This window comes from Trachypithecus francoisi, unplaced genomic scaffold (genome assembly GCF_009764315.1).
Source record: "Trachypithecus francoisi isolate TF-2019V2 unplaced genomic scaffold, Tfra_2.0 Lachesis_group20, whole genome shotgun sequence".
NCBI classification, from domain to species: domain Eukaryota; kingdom Metazoa; phylum Chordata; class Mammalia; order Primates; family Cercopithecidae; genus Trachypithecus; species Trachypithecus francoisi.
Genome location: NW_022681466.1, coordinates 11,354,737 through 11,368,628, shown reverse-complemented (window position 1 = coordinate 11,368,628; position 13,892 = coordinate 11,354,737). Strand labels below are relative to the sequence as shown.

General features: G+C 59.1%; 1 protein-coding gene across 5 annotated transcripts in view; it reads left to right on the top strand.

Moving 5' to 3' along the window:
• The window catches only part of TBC1D16 (TBC1 domain family member 16), a 99,301-nt gene extending 90,431 nt beyond the window's left edge, over window positions 1-8,870 (top strand). For all 5 annotated transcript variants that reach the window (XM_033182495.1, XM_033182496.1, XM_033182492.1 and 2 more), the window contains 3 exons: window positions 1,436-1,615; window positions 4,602-4,748; window positions 5,693-8,870. In XM_033182495.1, coding sequence (XP_033038386.1) covers window positions 1,436-1,615; window positions 4,602-4,748; window positions 5,693-5,941 — 576 coding nt within the window. In that variant the 3' untranslated portion in view covers window positions 5,942-8,870. The remainder of the gene's footprint in view (window positions 1-1,435; window positions 1,616-4,601; window positions 4,749-5,692) is intronic.
• The last annotated feature ends 5,022 nt before the right edge of the window (window positions 8,871-13,892 follow it).

Below are 13,892 nucleotides of genomic sequence, written 5' to 3'. Positions count from 1 at the left end.
CCCACCCCCAGGCCACTGAGCATGTCTCATAGAATGGGATGCCCGCTCCCAGGTCCGGGACTGGCGCTGGTCCGTGGGCTGTTAGGAACCAGCCGCCCAGCAGGAAGTGAGCGGAGGACGGGCCAGCAGGCATCCCCGCCTGGGCTCCACCTCCTGTCCGGTCAGCGGCCACATTAGACTCCCCCAGGAGCTCGAACCCAAGAACCCTTTGTGAACTGCGCATGTGAGGGATCTAGGTTGTGCGATGCTTATGAGAATCTAATGCCTGATGATATGAGGGGGAGCAGTTTCAGCCCGAAACCATTCACACTACCTTGTCCGTGGAAAAATTGTCTTCCAGGAAACGGGTTCCTAGTGCCAAAAAGGTTGGGGACCACTGCTGTAGACTATTAGTGGGTCGTTGATGGCAGGCTGGGAGGGTTGAAGCCAACAGAGAATTCGAAGGCAAAGGAGCCCAAGCAGGGAGGTGCAGGCACCTGCACAGGGGGTGGGAGTGGAACGTCTGCAAGGGGGTCATCCACATGGGTGGGCTTGACCCGGCTGCAGGCCACAGGGCAGACGGCTGGCCGCACATCTTCAGCGCGGTCTCCCGTGGGAACAATGGGCCACCTGTGTGGGAAGGGGGCATGTGGCCTTGAACCCTGCCCCAGGATCCCCCCAGCTGTGATCTAACTCCACCTGGGCTGGGGGGCTGACCCCAGCTGAGCCTGCTCACTCTGCATCAACGGGTGGGTGTGACGTCAGGCGTCCACATTGCCTGGGGAGGCAGTTACAGTGTTCAATGCCATTCGCCCCTGACGGCTCATGGCAGCACATGGCTGGGTGACTCATTGACTGCTGGAGATTGATTTTCCAGCGACATTGATGAAGTCAGTGGCCTGGGCCCGGGTGCTGCCAGAAATAGCCCCAATCTTGTTCCACGTCACTGGGAGGTGACCTTAATGGCAGGAATCGAGCATCCTGGGACGCAGACACGTCCCCTTCCTGCCCTAAATCAGCTCTGGAAGATGAAAGATCTGGGTGAGCATAGCTGAAGAGGGGTGGGGGTGCTCCCTGGATGATCCGCTCACCTCACCAGGAGGGGTGGATGTGGGAAACAGGCCCCAAGTGTCCACTGAGAGTGGGAAGCCTTCCTGGCCATGGAGCGGCTGCCCAGCATCCTGCCACTCCAGGGAACAATGCTCTGCCTCACGCTGGGCCATGCCACAGCCTCCGGAACAGTCAAATCCGGGAGGAACTGGCAGAGGCAGGTGTGAGCCGATTCCAGTGGTGGAATAAAGCATTGGGGGGCAGGCATGTGCAGCGGGTAGAGGCCCCTGGCTGTGCTTTTCCAGGTTGGGGTGGCCCGGGGAAGGGTCCCAGTGGGAGTGGGCTCCCTGGGCAGCAGGCTTGCATGGGACTGGGGCTAACTAACCCATGCTGGCCTCGCTCCCAGCTATACCTGCGGGAGCTGCTGCGGCTGACGCACGTGCGCTTCTACCAGCACCTGGTCTCGCTGGGCGAGGACGGCCTGCAGATGCTCTTCTGCCACCGCTGGCTCCTGCTGTGCTTCAAGCGGGAGTTCCCCGAGGCTGAAGCGCTGCGGATCTGGGAAGCCTGCTGGGCCCACTACCAGGTGAGCCAGGGCAGGGGCCAGGAGGCCTGCTGGGTTTACTACCAGGTGAGCCAGGGCAGGGGCCAGGAGGCCTGCTGGGCCCATTACCAGGTGAGCCAGGGCAGGGGCCAGGAGGCCTGCTGGGCCCATTACCAGGTGAGCCAGGGCAGGGGCCAGGAGGCCTGCTGGGTTTACTACCAGGTGAGCCAGGGCAGGGGCCAGGAAGCCTGCTGAGCCCACTACCAGGTGAGCCAGGGCAGGGGCCAGGAGGCCTGCTGGGCCCATTACCAGGTGAGCCAGGGCAGGGGCCAGGAGGCCTGCTGGGTTTACTACCAGGTGAGCCAGGGCAGGGGCCAGGGCCGGGGAGGTTGGGACCATGACCCCTGAACCACCGTGGCCACCCTGCCTGCTGCCCCTGTCCGCCTTGCCACCCCCCACCCACAGCCACACATTAGTCCCCCATATGGCGACCGCCTTCCCGTCCCACGTGGCTGGCTTCAGACCTTGCAGCTCGCCTCCCCAGTCACTGAAATCGATGCAAATTGCCCGCTGACTGCACTCATTACCACTTTCTGGGGCTGAGCTCCCTCCTGTCACAACCAATCAGTGTGAGTGACACTGTCGGGGGCCTACGCTAGACCACAGCAGCCCAGGATGCCGGTACCCAGGAGCATGAGCCAGCACTGCCCTGCCCCCTCAGGACCGCCCTGCCACGAGGGACGAGGGCCAACTCACCCGTCACCCTCCTGTGCAGAGAAAGGGCCTGAGATTCCCACTTCCCTGTCAGCCCCTCCAGAGGGCTCCAATCAGTGATACCGACTTCCTCTCTCCGTCCACCGTCACCAGCATCTTCTCAGCAAATTCCCCTTGGAGCACAGCACTGGCTCTGTCACATGGCCTTAACGCCCAAATTAGGGACAAGCTGGAGATGTCAAAAGATAAGCAAGTCTCTTTGAATCCATCAGCCTTTAAAAAAAAACCCACATTGACGCATCCAGGAGGGCTGGACCCTTTTGTAGGAGCAGGCTCTATCCACCATGGCAGCTCCAGCAGCCTCCATCGAGAACCCTGAAGATGCAGGCAAACACCCATCTGCTGGAAGACATTTGTGTCAGCGTCTCCCGTCCTCACTCACACTGCAGGAGGCTGATGTCTGACAAAAGACAATCCAAAGCCACGGAGTGCCGGTGCCACACGCCGCCTTTGCATGCATTCGTTGGCTTGCCCCTGGCCGGAGTCTAGGTTTCCTTCGTGGCTTAGCCTGCTGGACATGGACGTGCAGGGTGGACGATCTGCATTAATAAAGGGAAGTACGGCATGGATGGTCCGAGACGCTTCATTCCCACCACCCCCAGAGAAAAAAATCGTGCCTCATTGCATGTGTTCCCAGTGGCAAATTTGCCACCCTCATTGCTTTATGTTCAGGCTGATGTTACATGTGAACTCAGGGCGTGGCCCGGCAGACACGGCCCTTTCCCACGGGCACCTACGATGTCCCGAGTGTGATGAGATCTAGTCGGAATTCCAGCGGGAGGCCCATGTGACGTGGGTTCTCTGTTGGCTGCTGTTCTGTTGGAATCCACAAAGCAAGTTTCTGTTGTTTTCAGACTGTGGGCTCGATTTAGCCACAGTTGGTCCCATCCCTTGATCAATTTGGTAGTATTACGGGGTCGGGGTGGGCTGCCAGTGAGCTGGGAGTGAGCTCTGTGGAATGGGAAGGTTGCCGCCAGGTGAGGTCTTTAACTGTTCAGTGACCCCTGAGTGAGAAAAGGCCTTTGATGCTATCCATCCGCTGCCAGCGTGTGGTGGGGCTGGACGGCCCTACGCCCTGCCTGTCCTGGGAACTGAAATCCGCCTATACTGTACAGGCTGTGGAGATTGTGCCTTCCCTCTCCCTCCCCACATTCCTCTCCCAGAGAAGCTGGGCGTCCACCTTCCTGCAACCCCTCCACTGTGTCTCGCACCAGCCACAGTTCAAATCACTGCAAAAGAATCCGTCAGAGCCAAAACAAGACCATCCCAGATTAGTTCAGAGGAAGCAGCCGGGCAGCCTGGTGCGTGGTCTCTCCAGGAGCAGGCTGGGGCGTGGGAGTCGCCTGTAGCCTCTGCCCTCATGGTGTGCTCTGCTCAGCCTGGGCTGGGGACACCATTCTGTCTGGTTTGTGTGGTCGACGTCAGGAGACTAAACATGGACTTCCCAGTGCCTCCGGAAGTGCGTGTGCATCAAAGGTGGCGTGCCTTGAGGCGTCCAGGCCGGAGAGCACACAGGATGCAGCCGTCAGGACCTGGCGCGGGCTTCCTGCTGTGCACAGCGCATTGCCGGCAGGCCCTGTGAGGCGGTCTTTAAAGGGAGGGCTGTGGAGTCCTCAAAGGGCGCCCAAAAAGAGGCTCAAGGACAGCGTGATCATTTCAGCCACCCCATGGGCGAGCTGCTGTGCCCGCTCTGTTAGGATCTTCCCACTTTTCTAGCCACAAACCCTAGAGTCGTCTCTGGGGCAATGATTTGGGGGGTGTGGCCTGGAGCCAGGAAGATAGGCTGACCCGTGGCTGGCTGCCAGAGGCACATTCCACGACCCACTGGAGTGAGTTCTGACCCAGCCTTCCACACACACCGTTGCTCAGGACCGTTACAAATGAGTCCTCCCCATAAGCGCAGGCCAGGCCTTCTGAGGAAGGCATCCCCCCTGCCCCCCCGTCATGGAGACCACCCACATTGCCCCCCAGGAGAGCAGCAGCAGCCCGTGGGGCTGAGCTCAGTGTCGTCCCCTGTGGATGTCACAGCAGCCTGGGCATGCGGGTACTGGGATGGACCCCATGTGCAGGTGGGGAAACCTAGGGCCGAAGAGGCGATGCAGCTCACCCAGGGCCACATGGCCCCCGAGCTGGGCTGTGAGCCCAGACACCTCGCCCTGGAGCCCTCGCTCGCACCCTGGCACTCAGTTTCCTCCTGAGTGCAGGGCCTGGGGCTCGGTGAGAGCCTGTGTCTGAACTCTACCCACCTCCACAGACGGACTACTTCCACCTTTTCATCTGCGTGGCCATTGTGGCCATCTACGGGGATGATGTCATCGAGCAGCAGCTGGCCACGGACCAGATGCTCCTGCACTTCGGAAACCTGGCCATGCACATGAACGGGGAGCTCGTTCTCCGGAAGGTGAGGCTGCCCCAGACGTGGGCCCCGCCCCACCCTGCCTCCAAAGCCCCAGCCCCACCGGTTAGTTCTCAGGAAGGTGAGGCTGCCCCAGACGTGGGCCCCGCCCCCAGAGCCCCATCCCCACCATGGTCCCCCAGCACATGCCCTGACCCCACCCGTAGCACTGGGGGCTCCCTGCCAAGGCCTCACGGTCAGCACCTGTCTTGGCCTGGCTGTGTCACCTCGGCTGTCCCCTCACTTTCCTGGGGTGCCAGCCCTGACACAGGAGCCTCCTTTGCTGGCTGAGGAGGGAACAGATTCCCCGGGCTGACGGACAGGACAGGTACAACCCAGAGCTAGGAACCCTGAGAAGGAGGCTGGACCCAGGGGTAGGGTAGCCAGAATACTGGAGGCCTTGGGCTTTGGCCCCCTCCCCCACTTCCCAGACTCCTCCTGGAGGTGCTGCCTGTTAGCTCTGTGCTTGTTCTCAGGGCAGTGAGGTGGCGTCCTGAGGTCAGTGGTGCCCTCTGGCACAGAACGCAGATCCTGCAGGAGCTGAGAGGCTGCTGGGAGTTGGGGGGGGCGGGCGGAGCAAGGTGCGGGGGGAAAGAGAGGGGGGTGCTGCCAAAGGGACAGGTGGGCTTGGCTGGGGGCGGCCCGGCCCTGTGCTGGTGTTGGTCCTATTCACCCTCCCAGTGAAGCCTGTTCAGGGACCTTCCTCACCTTGAGCCACCTGTGAGCACAGCCCAAGTGCCTTGTGGGTCCTGTCACTGCAGCCACCTAAGACCCAGGGCCCGTGGTGCCAGTGATGGTGGGAGATGCAGGCAGAGCCCTCAGCCCAGGACTCAATGAGCCCCCGAGGTGCAGGCCGTTGCTGCTGTTGCTTTTTGTTGGCCACTCCCGTGGGGACCCTAGGCTGCCAGGCTGTCCCCGGCCCCTCCTCACCCCCTGTCCTCTCTCTCCAGGCGAGGAGTTTGCTGTACCAGTTCCGCCTTCTGCCCCGGATCCCCTGCAGCCTGCACGATCTGTGTAAGCTGTGTGGGACAGGCATGTGGGACAGTGGCTATATGCCCGCGGTGGAGTGCACCGGCCACCATCCAGGCTCGGAGAGCTGTCCCTACGGGGGCACGGTAGAGATGCCTTCCCCCAAGCCCCTGAGGGAAGGCAAGAAGGGCCCAAAGACGCCGCAGGACGGCTTCGGCTTCCGCAGATAGGTCGGCCCCCGGCACTGGACAGGGGTTGAGGGGACCTCCCCAGAGGCCCCGGGCATGGGAGGGGGTGGGGGCTGGGCATGAGGGGGACAGGGGATGGTAGAAACCTAAGGAAAATGCTTTTGGGCAACTTGAGAGGAACCTTTTCATACTAACGACAAAATTAGAGTCCGGAAGTGACAGAAGTCAGACCTACAGCCACCCAGAGGAAAGTCAGCTCCTGAAATGCTGCAGTGGAACGCGTGGCCACCGCACCTGAGACACAGGCTGGCTGGGCTCTCCTGCTGGCTGCCCTGGAGGATTTCAACACGTCCCAGGATTTGCTCCAGCCTCGCGGGCAGCCAGACAGCATCACCAGGCAATGAGGAAAGCAGAGACAGGAGAGGAAGGCCTCACTCACCCACCACATTGAGGGCTGCAGAACAGAGCGGGGTCCTGTCCAGGGCTGGAGACATCTTTGCAAGCCAGACACACTTCCTCATGAGACCTCGTTCTCTCAGAGTGAGCCAAACACACTTCCCAAAGCTTCCCCAGCCACAGCTGGGATGCTAATGGAAAGACATCTGCCATAAAAAAAAAAAAAAGAAAAAGAAAAAGATAAAAAGCTCAACCCATATGGCGATAGAGAGGTGGAAGAGCACTCAGGTTTGAGGAGCTGGGGCTTGTAATGTTCATCCATTTAAACATTTCGTCCTCCTGGTACATGAAGGGAACTCCCTGCCCAGGAGCCTAAGCCTCAGGCTATTGGAGAAGCATCCGATGCCTTTTTCTTAGCTGGGGGTCTTCTACGTGAGGTTCCTTGGCGTTGTTTAAGGTCAGCTCCACCAAATAGAGCAACCAGCTGGGGCTTGAATGGGTTGATGTGTACGTGTGTCCCTGCATGCGTGCATGCATGCGGGTTTGTGTTTGCAAGGTCCTCTGACGATGATCTGCTTTGTCCCAGGGACATGGTAGTATATTAGCTGACCAACCAAGACAAGGACACCTGGAAATAGACTCTTCCACTTTCCTGCAGGACCTGTGAACTCAGATGTGTAAGTCAGCTTCTTAGGTGATCAGACATGAGAGCGACCAGTGAAGGAGTCAGCACTCAGGGCTCTCTGCCTTCTATGGGGGAATGAGGTCTTCCCAACAGACTCTCCCTTCTCCAAAAGATTGTCTATCAGTTGCTCCTTCTGGGATTTGGAGATGGACAGACAAGGGCGTGCGATCTATGCTGTGAGAGTTCCCTCCCAGCCAGCTTAGAAGTGTGGAGCCATCTGCACAGAAAGCCACTCCTTGAGCAGGAAAACCAAATCCCTCCTGAAATCCTCCATCGCGTCCTTCTGGGGAGAAAAGCCCTTGATGCGCTGAGAACCATCATGGGGACCGGGACCGAGGGCTTCTTCCCACTCGAAGCTTTTCTCCCTGGAGGGTGGGCACTGCTGGGCCATGCCACTTCAAAGCAGTGTTTCTCAGCAGGAAAGAGGAGGTCACCACTCCTCCTCCTTCTCGGCTTCTCTTTTCTCCATGAACCCAGGTCCTCCAGCAGGCACTTCCAAGTTCCCAGGTCTGTCTGCCCAAGAGCCTTTTGGGGAGACTGTCCTGGAGCCCCGTCAGTGCCCCCATCCTGGGGTACCGACCATTTCTGTCTAGCAGTAGGGGGTCCTGCAGTGGGAGTGGGGTGGGCTTCTCATCCACGTTGCTTCTGGGAAGTGAGGGTTGCCTTTCTGGGCTAGGGAGGTGGTTAGAGCTTCCGCCCTGACCCTCCGCTAGAAACCAGTTATATCCATTGCCACAGCAATACTGTAACAAATCCCCCAACGCTTGGTGGCCTGCAACAATCAGCACTGATCTAGAGTAGGAGTCAGCAGTTTGGGGCAGGGTAATTCCTCTGGTCTAGGCTGAGCTTGCTTGTTTAGGGCCAGTGGGCTGTTAAGTCCCAGGGGCTGCTTATGGTGCAGAGGTCAGACCTGGCCCTGCTCTGTGGTCTCCTGCATCCCTCCCGCAGGCCAGCCATGGCAGAGCCAAAGGCAAGGAGGGAGAGACGGCAAGTGCCTTTCCAAGCCTTGGCAGACACCGCACCTGCAGCCCTCCCCTTGGCCACAGCAAATCATGTGGCTGGGCTCAGCATTAAGGGGTGGGGGACGGACCTGCCACTTTAGCGTCCCCTCTGCACAGTCGGGTGGCAGTAGGCTGAGAATTTGGAGAGCTGAAGAACTGGGACTCTGGAGAGTCTGTGTCCTAATAATGTCTGCTTTGGAGCACTCCTTCCCCACTCACCCTCTCCAGGAGAATAGCGTCCCTGATCCTAGCGTTTCACTCGTGCCTTTGAGCTGCTGTGTTTGGGAGGGAGGAAGAGGGTAGGCAGGTCCAGGGCTCCCCTCACTTAGGAAGGTCCTAGTAGAAGGCATTCCTTCTGAGCCTCCTGGCCCTACAGCTTCTCACTCCTGCTGCTCCCCAAGACCTGACCCAGACCAATCAGCTGCATCTCTGCACCAAGTACCACCCCTGCCATGCACCTGCTCGCACGCACCTCACGCTCCCCGTGGGCTGGCCGGGACCCCAATGAGGTCTGCACCTCTCCAACCGGCCAGGACCTCGGAAGCCGTGACCTGGATGTTCAGGGCTTGGTGGAGGAGACACTGCTCCAGGGGGATGGAGAAGCCCCGCCCCTCCGCAACTCCCTTAATCTGGATGCAATTAGAGGAAACCAGCCAAAAACCCTGCGGCAGCTGTTGCCCCGGGATTATTCCCAGCCAGCGAGAGGCATTAGGGCGATAATTCAGTCATTAGACTTCTAGCCTTCCCACCGCCAGAACGTGCAAATAGGGGATAATCAGCCCTGCACGGCCATCCTCAGCAATGCTGCTTATTTAACCCATTTTTTAAAATGACACTTAATGTTATTGGCTGGCGTACGTGTGTGCGCATACTTAAAAGTTGACGCGTGCTATGGCCCTGCTGCTAATGTCTATGCTGACAGCGTTACCCGATGTTGCTCAGGGCCTCTGAGAAGAGAGGGCACCTTTGATGTGGGCATGCTGGCACCCAAGAGGCCGCGTGGTCAGGCTCGATGCTTGCCGGCTCTGGAAGGTCCCGCCAGGGTTGAGGGGTCAGGTGAGCGCTCAGAGAGATCTGGGGAGGAAGCAAGGAGCCTGGTGTCCTCACCAGCTGCAGAGGGGAATTGTGTGCTGCTCCAGAAGGTTCTGACTCAAGTCTTAGCCCCTAGGACTCAGAACTCACGAGTCATGGATCAAGTTCGAAGTGAGGGAGGGCCCCAGCCCACCCCTGCAGAGGAAGAGGAGGGACTGAAGGTGGGAGGGGCAGCTCCATGAGCAGCCACTGTTCCTGACCAGCCAAAGTGTTGGGCGCCGGGGGAGGTTTCCATGTCCAGGAGGGAGAGGACCTCCACCCTCTGATCTTTCAGTTTTCCGTAGCAGCCCAGTCTGAAGCTCTGCAGGGGCAGGCAGGGCATCAGGACAAGATGAAGATGCTGGTTCTGGAACCAGGCCTCCCCTTGGGCTAAGGGGCAGTGGTTGGCAGAGGTTGCCCAGCTCTTTTGGAGGCCACTGGGAATAGAGGTGGGGTGGCAACAGGAAATGGGGTGCGGGCTGTAGACCACAGTGGGTGGGGTGGTGCTTCCGTGTTCCTGTAAGGCCTGCCCCCCAAGCCCCCTCATCTGCTTCTTGTTTGGCAGAAATAGCTCTGGGGCACAGCCACTTGATGATGGGAATCCGCTCACACCATGCCCTCTGGGGAAGGAAATCTTGCTCCTTGTGCAGCCTCTCCTTTCCCCTGCGGGGGTACTGGGGGTGCCAGGGCTCCACCCTTGGCTCGCTGGGCAGAGGGAAGGAAGCACCTCCCTGTATGCTGTGCAGAGGCCCCTGCCGGTCACTTTGCCTCAGAGGAAGGAGGAGAGGCCCCCTGGGAAAACACACACACACACACACACACACACACACACACACACGCATACGTGCAGGGGTGCAGCCTAGGTCAGTGGGGCCAGGACTGGCTGCCCAGCTGGGCCTACCCCATTCTTGGAGTCCCTGGGGAATGAGCCTCAGGATCCGCTTCGTTCCCTGTTTCTAAGCCAGGCGGCATGGCCATTCCCGGGCATGAAAGCATTCTGTCCTGTCTCCAGTCAGAGGGAACTGCCCCCAAACTAGGAAGCTAATTTCCCCTCAAGGTTCGTGAAGCCAGAGGCATGCCCTTGGGGGCTGGTGGGGGTGGGTGGGGCCGGGATGAGAGGCGGTGCTGTGGAAGGGGCCTGGCCCCTGCTCCCTGCAACTCTCCCCGGTGTGTGGCCTTCTGCCTCCTTCAGGCTCAGTTTCCAGCCTGTAACGAGAACAACGATGCCTGCCTACCCAGGCCACCTCCTGGGACTGCGGTGGGGACTCTTAAGTGTGAAACTGTCATGAGGATGGTTTCTGAAGTCCCAGGGACCACACCTGCACTCAGGGAAGAGACCGCTGACCTCAGCCATCAGCCGTGTGCATCGTGAGGGGCGGCGAGCTCAGGATGGAGAGCTCTCCCCTGGTTCGGAGTCAGCACACCTGCACTCCCTTCCACACACCCACCCAGCTGTGTGTCCTCCACCAAGGGCGAGCCTCTGTGACTCTTCTGTAAAATGCACCCCATTTTGCCCACTCCTGCCATGAGACACATCCTCAGCCATCCCGCCAGGCATGTGCGCGTGAATGCACGTGCAAAGCTGTCCACCAGAAGGGTGGTGTGGGTCCTGCAGGTCCTACCCCTCGGCCTTGAAGCTCCCTCAGGCTGCAGACTCTGGCCTCCTGGGTCTGAACATTAGAACCGGGAAAGGGATGTCCCTGGGCAGAGCCAGGGGTGCAAACAGCCTTCAGCCATCTGGCCCTTTTTTTTTTTTTTTTTTTTTTGAGACGGTGTCTCGCTCTGTCGCCCAGGCTGGAGTGCAGTGGCCGGATCTCAGCTCACTGCAAGCTCCGCACCCGCCCCCACTCCGGGTTCACGCCATTCTCCTGCCTCAGCCTCCGGAGTAGCTGGGATTACAGCCGCCAGCCACCACGCCTGGCTAATTTTTTGTATTTTTAGTAGAGACGGGTGGCCTTTTAAGTATATTGTGTTGCGTTTCCAGATAGGAAGGTAGCATTTCAAGTTCAAAGAGAGATCAAGTCATGCAACCATCTTTCCTCCAGCACTTTTGGGGTAAGAAGGACAGTTTTTGTTATGGTTTAGGGGAAATTTTCATGAAATTTCCACCATTACCAATGGATTACTGATGTCCATGGCAACTGATCTGTTCTTGGTATTTTGTTTTGTTTTGGTTTGGTTTTTAAATGTAATCGCTCATCGATCAGGCCCAGGACTGGTCACCATGAGCTCTGCTAGCCACGGCCCCAACAATGCTTCCGGCTCTCATGGATTCCACAGCAAATAAAACTGTCCTGAAAACAGATGCACGCTGTACAGTGCCTCTAGAAGGTCCGGTGGGACTTGCTGGCTCAAAGCACGGCAGGCTCTGTGCTGGGCAAAGAGGGCCCCGTGGCAGCCCAAGGGCAGCCTGCAGACTCCAGTGTGCCCTGCTTCTCCCATGTTCGGAGATGGAGGAGGGGAAGGTGTACAAGAGAGCTGGATGGGGGCTGCTGTGGGGACCGAGGGTCCCGGAAGGCTGGCCAGGGACTCAGCAAGCGCCCACTCTAGGAGGCCTTGCCCTCTGGGCTGTGGTTGGACAGCACTAGGCCCGCAGGGTGGGCTGCCAGGAGGAAGAGCAGCTCTGGGCCCCGGGCCCCAGCAGGCAGTGATGGGAGAATTGGCGAGTGCTCGCGGGGTCTCACACGGGAAAGGACCCGTTAACTCTGAGCAACTGGGAGCCTCGCTCCCGCCCCAGTGCCTGGAAACACAAACAGTATTTTATTGAGCCTTGGCTGCCAGGGCTCTGGTTTCAGGAAAAGCCTCAGTCTTGCATTTGTGAATTTTTAAGGAGGCAAACAAGGAGAATTTGACCTTGCTAGGAGTGGGAGTTAGGGAAAATTCAGGCTGCCCCACCAAGCCCTTGGAACCGTGCAGCAGGGGTCAGGGGAGGGACGGGCAAAGGCGGGTTGACCCGTGGAGTGGGTCTCCTGGTCCTCCCGGAGCATGGAGAGTGGGGAGCTCCAGCTCTTCATCAGGCACCCTTTGGGGTTTCCAGCTGTTTTCTGTTATTCCGTGTGTGTCTTTTCCCCTTTTGCCTGGCGGGAGGCTGGAGGGGAACATGAGTAACTCTTATCTGCATCACTGGGGTCTCATGTCTGAAGGGCCTGTCTCACCTGCCACCTACCTGGCCTTGGCCTAGACATCTGAGTGCCTCATCACCTCCTCTCCACAAGCCCAGGGGTGCCCCTCCCAAGGCTGGCTGGGCAGGTACCACAGGCCAGGCCCCAGGAAGCGCAACGGGCTTCCCCCAGGAAAGACAGCAGAGCCAGCTGCCTGCCTAGGGAGGGCACCCACTACCAGGCATGGCTGGTGGCTCCGTTTAAAGAAATCTTTGTCCATGTGGGACTGGGAGGTGCTTCCCCATCCTGCCTGGAAGCCACGTCCTGGCTCTTATCATGGACTCTGCAGCAGCCATGGTGGCCAAGTGAAGACAGGGGAGCCTGGTGGCTCAGGGGCCCCTGATGTCACCACCTCCAAGGCAGTGGGACTGGACAGGGCAGCTCCTCAGGAAAGATGATCCCACCCTCACGGGTCAGCCCTGCAGGGGGACAAGGCCCACCACGACTCCACCTCAGGCCACCAACGGGACCTGTCCCACCAGGAAGGTCCCTTCCAATCTGTCTGGCAGCTGGTTCCCTGGGTAGGCCCAGACAGGCAGCAGCATCCTCATGTTCGCCTCTGCTGTGCCCTACTTCCCCCATAAATGACAACTGTGTAGTCACCCACACTGGCCAAGGGGACATAGGTGCCACCTGGCAGGCCACCCTCTTCAGGGGCCCAGCTCTCTGTTGTCCCACAGCCCTCAGGGCTGGCAGTGCCTGCTCAGTGCCACACAGCTGGGCAGTGGGCATGACTCAGTGTTTACACCTCAAGCAGCTGCACAGGCTCCAGAGGGGAGGTTCTTTGGGGCCCTTGTTCATGAGAGAGAGCATCCTGCGTGCAGCCCTGTTCTGGCTGCTTCCACATCATTCATGCATTCATCCCACAAGGAGCATGGCACCGTGGGCTTGCTCCAGGGAAGCAAGGCGGGAGTGCACTGGGGCTACTTGGGTTCCCGGGGCAGACACACGTGTGCCCTGCACACACTCAAATAAGCAAATGAGCTGGCCCCTGGGTGAGGCCATGTGGACCCCCACGGCTTTGGGGCCAGCTGGGCAAACCTTGAACCCCTAATTTCTGCGTGGCCTTTGGCTGCCCTCCTTCTCCAAGGCGTGACTCTTACTCCAGAGACTCAGGTGAGCAAGTGTCCCTTACCTTATTTTCTGTCAATCAAACTGAAATCCATTGTGATCCCCCATAGCCCAGTGCAGTCTCTTAGTATTAGGGGTGTCTCCTTTCCTCCCCATGCCCAGGCCATGAGCCAGAGGTACGAGGAGCCCCAGGCAAGACGCAGGGCTCTCCGCTCCTGGTTCTTCATCGTCATGGGGACACCCTTTGTCCAAACCCAAGGAATCCCGGGACTTCTGGCTTTGCCACTTTGGCTGGGACTCAGGTACCCGGGCACACCTGTGTCTGCGTCCCCTCCTCGTCCCAGTGAGGGGGACCCTCAGTATCCCCCCCAACATAGAACAGGAAGGTCTCAAGCCAGCCCCCTCCTCCAGTTCGATTACTCTCCCTCACATCCACCCAGAGAGGTCCAGACCTGTGGCCACTTCCATGCCCTCTCCAGACCAGGAGACACCTGCTGCTGACCTCGTGGAATACTTAGATTTTGACATTCTGATGCTTCAGAAGTGGTGGCTCCTCCTTCTTCCCCCCTCCGCCACCTGCAGGCCTCGTCATGCATCTCAGGAGAACA